Source organism: Microtus ochrogaster, unplaced genomic scaffold (genome assembly GCF_000317375.1).
Source record: "Microtus ochrogaster isolate Prairie Vole_2 unplaced genomic scaffold, MicOch1.0 UNK44, whole genome shotgun sequence".
In the NCBI taxonomy this organism is placed as follows: Eukaryota; Metazoa; Chordata; class Mammalia; order Rodentia; family Cricetidae; genus Microtus; species Microtus ochrogaster.
Window position 1 is genome coordinate 1624162 of NW_004949142.1, and position 5627 is coordinate 1629788.

The 5627-nt window shown below is 49.7% G+C and overlaps 1 protein-coding gene across 1 annotated transcript in view; it reads right to left on the minus strand.

Moving 5' to 3' along the window:
- The window catches only part of Nmt1 (N-myristoyltransferase 1), a 37517-nt gene that overhangs the window by 5383 nt on the left and 26507 nt on the right, over nt 1-5627 (minus strand). The window contains exons 5-8 of the mRNA XM_005369084.3: nt 4615-4706; nt 3334-3450; nt 1738-1908; nt 898-1006 (exon numbers count right to left, since the gene is read on the minus strand). Coding sequence (XP_005369141.1) covers nt 898-1006; nt 1738-1908; nt 3334-3450; nt 4615-4706 — 489 coding nt within the window. The remainder of the gene's footprint in view (nt 1-897; nt 1007-1737; nt 1909-3333; nt 3451-4614; nt 4707-5627) is intronic.

The following is a 5627-nucleotide window of genomic DNA, read 5'->3' on the forward strand; positions in this document are numbered from 1 at the left end:
AAAAAAAAAAAAGAGACCCTACCGGAAGACAAAGCAGAAGGCAGAGAACGACACTGGAGATTGTTTAGACACACAAATGCATGTGCACAAAACTTCAGTCTGGACCTCTACCCTTCAAATTTCCTTGATAATCTTGATCTCTCTAGGAAATGTCTGCTGACCTCATTCATCACGGCTGTCCCCACAGTGACCTCTCAAACCCTGAAATTGGGTTTCTTACCCAAATATAGGGAGATCCACATACTCTTTTGGATCCCAGAACACCTACAACCCTAACTTTTTTTCCCCAATCTCTCCTTTCTCCTCTCCTCTCTCTCTCTCTCTCTCTCTCTCTCTCTCTCTCTCTCTCCTAGCCCAGGCTGTCCTTATACCAGGACTGGCCTTGAATTCCTCACCTTCCTCTTCCTGACCACTGGGATCACAGGCACAAGATCACAAGATACCATACTCAGCTTTCCAAACCCATGTACAGATCGACTGATTCAACCTAGCAGACGTTTGAGCAGCAAGCACTCTTTGTGGATTGACAGGCACCTGGATGTGAACTGAGGCCAGGTCACAGCTCAGTCCTGAAAGCAGGCATGACTAGAGAACGAGACACCCATTTCTTTGGGAAAGTAGGCAGACTGAGATTTAGAACCGAAGACCTGGTTACTCCAGACTGTGCAATCCCTCTGAGCCATTCTGGGTATGGGGGATGGAGCAGAAATCTGGGTTCTTGCTGGGGTGGTGGTGGCACATGCCGTTAATCCCAGTCAGCAGGGATGCTAAGCCAGGCAGAGATTTGGGAAAACCAAGAAAATGAAATAAAAATAACCCTTGTAGACAGTGAGACCCAAGAAGCTGGTGACTAGGGGCTCCCCCAATCCCCACGCCTGCCCCCCCAGCCCCACTGGCCTCCGGCAGTCGGTACAGCTTCATGGTGCGCTGCATGGTCATGTTTCTGCTCAGGTGGGAGAACTTCACTTCAATCAGTTTCCGAGGGTTTAGAGACCGATGCCAGTACCTGTAGGGACACAAATGTCCTGTCTGACCTCAGAGGACTCTGGCCGGTCCCGCTAATTAGGAGGACAAGGGCAGGGGACCTCCAGACGGTGAGCAGGTGTCATGAGTCCCTTTTTGGAGGCGCAGGCTCAGCTTTCTCCAGTGGTCAGGGCTGCCAAGGGCCCTCCAAGAACTTTTCCTCCCTAGTTTTCCATTTCAAAAGCCACTCTCCTGTAGAGCAGCTGTCTGGGGAGCACAAGCAGCTCAGGAACCAGGTCAGAGAAGACTGGCAGATGTGGCCATCCTCTCCTCAGCCTCTTCTCTATTCACCTGGGGTTATTAATTTTGCAGTTCTCTAGGCAGAGATTATTCTATTGTTTCAAGCAATTTTCTAAGGTGGAGGTTGTCCTTAGATCACACAGGGATCAGACAAGCTCCCTCTGATCCACAAAATATTCATAAATGAAGCCAAATACTTAAAACTTAAAGGCATTTTCTGTAAAAACCCAGGTTTGGCCTCATCCTTAAAAACAAAACTGGTGGCAATCCGATTTGAGAATTTCTTTCCGGTTGGTCTGAACCACACCCTCCCCCACATTCCCAAAATGTTCTCCACCTGGCTCCTGCTAGTCACCCAGACACCCACAACCCACTGAGCAGGCACAGAGCAGAGCAATGCCGTGTCTCAGTGACATTACTCTCTGCTAGAGCCAGGCACCTGCATTCCCAAGACCCACAGGAAGCAATTTTTACCTGCAGGTGCCAACAGGCTTTGGCAATACCACTCCCGCAGTGTAAACAGCTTGGAAAATGCCCTCCAGGTGGACCCGTCGGGTTATCTCGCGGATCAAGACTGGAGCCACCCTCTTGGAGCGCAGCTTCTTGTGGACGCACAGGAAGTTAATTTCCACCATCTTCTTCTCTCTGAAGGAGGCAAAATGCTGGCTGCCAAGGCGTTCCCCATGACGTGGTAGGAACCCTTTAGCGAAGCCACACCTGCAGGGAGCACTTTGCTGCCATCTGCACCAGCAGTGACTGGGGATCCCACCTACTACCGCTTTCCAGCTTGCCTCGCATCCTCCGCTTCAGAGGGGAAGAGGGAAGCCTGCGATTGCCTTTATCTGAAGGCAGCACGAGCTCTCCCCGTGGAATCCCTGAGTGGGCTACAGAGTCCCACCTGTAGCAGACACCCAAGTAGCATTAAGAAACCCCAGAGTAAATCAAGGCTAATCTAGGTCTGAGACAAGGTTGATCTTGAACTCTCTAAGTAACTCAGGCCAGCCTCGAGCCATCGCCCCTCCTTCCCCTACCACCCAAGACACAGTTTAGACTAGAGGTTTGTACCAATACTAACGGATACTCTAAGATTTTGATTCCCACAAGAATCACCATACAGCCTGCAGACCCAGGAGATTGCAGCGGATGACAGTGAGCCCATCTCAATCTGGGTCACACTGGCTCCTGCCCATTTCTGAAGCTGTCAAGTGTCTCACCATGTGACTGGGGCAGGGATGGCCTTAGCATAGGTCACAGGCAAGGCTACTGTTTGATTGGGGGGCTTCACCCCAGCCCCCTGGCTTCCACCTTGAAATGTTGGGTGGAAAGTTCCATTTCAAAGTTCCCTCCCCTGGGAGTTTTTTTTTTTTTTTTTTTGGTTTTTCGAGACAGGGTTTCTCTGTGGCTTTGGAGCCTGTCCTGGAACTAGCTCTTGTAGACCAGGCTGGTCTCGAACTCACAGGGATCCGCCAGCCTCTGCCTCCCGAGTGCTGGGATTAAAGGCGTGTGCCACCCCTGGGAGTTTTGCTTCAGTACAAGCTCCACCTCCGAGAAAGTCCACCAAGAGTGGTCAAGACCACTCCCACAGGCTATTTAAATTACCCCCCCCCCCCCGAATGAATAAGCGGTCTACCAGTTTCCATGGTCGCTCTGGTTCTCCTTTCCTCCCTCCGTGTTCTCCCGTGGAGCCACCCGGGAGTGTTGGCATTCATTAAACCTGGGCATCTTCTAATTTGGTCTGATCTGGTTTGATTTGGATTATTGCATTGGAGGAGAGGTTTGTCAGCTAAGGAAAAATACTTAACAGCTAGCTACCAGCTACAACTCAGAGAGTCTCACTATGGAGCCTTATGTAACTTGCTATGAAACTTGCTATGTAGATCACGCTAGCCTTGAACTCACAGAGATCCACCTGCCTCTGTCACCCAAGGCTGGGATTAAAGGGCCACCATGCATGTCAAACACACGGTTCCCACGGTGAGTTTTATTCCCAACATACGGATGCTTCACCGGGCCCTCCACCCTCCTTTCATAGGTAAACATGTAGCTTTCTTCTCCCTCCCAGAAGCTTACGTGTCGTAGATGTGGATGTTTGCTGGGATGGCACTAATGAACCCAACCAGCTTCCGACTTGAGACCACTCGAACCCCGCAGTGCCACTGTGGGAGCCAGCCAGGTGGCCGGAGAGCCCTGGAAGAAAGACAAGGACAGGCGCTGTGCTACCGCTAACAGCAGGCTGGAGAGCTGCTTAGTCTCCAGAGCCATGACCTGGTCCTAGCACTTCCCTGGACTCCACAACTAACTACCTCCTTTTTAGACTCCAAGAGAATCAAATCACAGGCATTTCTCGAAGGATCTTTTTCTCGGTCATGCTGGAGATTTTGCCCAGTCTTGCAAAATTCTAGCAAGTTCTTTGGCACTAAGCCTTTATTTGTCGTTTTTCTCTAGCAGGTTCTCTATGTACCCTAGGCTGACCTCAAACTTGTGACCATCTTGGCTCTGCCATAAGTACACCCCTATGCTAAGTTCTGTGTTTTTATTTTCTGAAACAGGGCCTTACTATGTAGCCTCAGCTGCCCTGAACCCTCTATGCAGAACAGGCTGGCCTTGAATGCACAGAGATTTGCCTGTCTCTACCTCCTAAGTACCGGTTTTAAAGGCATGTGCCACCATACCTAGCCTCTATGTTCATCTCAGAGCTGAGCTGGAGGACTTCCATCTGGAGGCTGGTGGTCTTTTGGTTAGGGACTAACTTGGAAACCCCGGGCTTTGCCATCTCTGTCTTGGAGCGTCTCTGCTCTCACTGCTTCCCCTACGCACTGGGGTAATCCTGCTCGACTTCAGCCTCATGCGTCTATCTTCTTAGAAGCTAAATGTAGCTCAGGCTAGTGGACGGCTCGTCCAGGAAAGGCTATTTTCTGCAATGAGCATGCCCATTAGCTGGTGGTGAAGAACTTTCTTTCAAATCTTAGTAGGTCTCATGTGCCCTTCTTTCCTTCAAAAGGTCACCATATGGTAGAAGATCTGGGTACCAACTCCGCATGTTTCCCACAGCCAATCTGTTTTAAGGAAAGCTTCAGTCCTAAGCACCACCTAAAGCAAGTCTCCAGATGCACAAACAAGCACACAGCAGCTGGCCACTCAAAGGCTGGCTCTCGGGAAGGATGAGAACTCCATGTTTTTTGTGGTTCTGCTATCTGCTTTGCCCTTAAAACTGGAAGAGATCTTCGGAGCTGGCTAGGCTATTACCAGACACAGATCTTTTTTTGAGCTAGCCTCCAGAACCATGAGAAATAAATTTCTATTGTTTACAAGTTAAATAAAATTATAATAAAGACACCCCTTACAACTTACCACAGGAGAAACTCTGGGGAGTAATCGAATCGGAACATGTTATCGTCATCTTCCACGTAGTTCTCATTCAGGAGAGTGTAGAGTTCTTTCAGCTGCAGAGAAACAAGTAGCTCACTGAGGTGTTCTGACAAGTAGATGCCAACTCCAATGCCCGGTGGCTCTGAGCGTCACAAAAGGACAAGGCTAACTACGAAAACCACCTCAAGTCTCACAAATCGGTGTCATCTCAGGCATGGCAAGGATTCTTTTAAAAACAAGTACCCATGGTTGTGATAAGAAACAGAGCCACTAGGGGGCAGAGCCACAGACTTCAGAACACAGCACCATCTAGAATATCACCTATCAGAGAAAGCGTCCCGTTTTCTGTGAACATGCTTTGGAGAAAGGATTTTGGGGGTTAATGCTGTGGGAAACCTTCTACACTGTAAAGATTTGTCACTCATACTGGCTTAATAAAACGCTGATCGGTCAAGAAACTACTTCACTGCCATATTAAAACAAAAAAGTTCTGTTTTTATCATCTAGTCCAGATTTCTGTCCTTTTTCTGCCCTTGCAGCCGTCTCCACCAGCTTACTGTACAGAGCTGTCCTCTGACCTCCACAGGTACGCTGGGGCACACGAGCACTGCTCCTCTCCATCTCCTGTCCCCCAGCCCCCCTCCCAAAACAGATCTGTTTCTAAACCAGGTATGGTGGAGGTGGTGATCAGAAGTTGGGGAGGGGGAGAATATTACATTTTCATCATTCCTTACAGAGAAAGAAAGTCCAAATTCCTCAGTCCCTGATGTCAAAACAAGAGGTAACAGGTGTGACAGTGCAGCCTTGCGATCCCAGCACTCGGGCCTGAAGCAGGGCTGACTCAAATCCCAGCCAGGGCCACATAACAAGGCTGTCTCAAGGGTAAAATAGAAAGTGGCAGCCGGGCGGTGGTGGCGCATGCCTTTAATCCCAGCACTCGGGAGGCAGAGGCAGGCGGATCTCTGTGAGTTTGAGGCCAGCCTGGTCTACAAGAG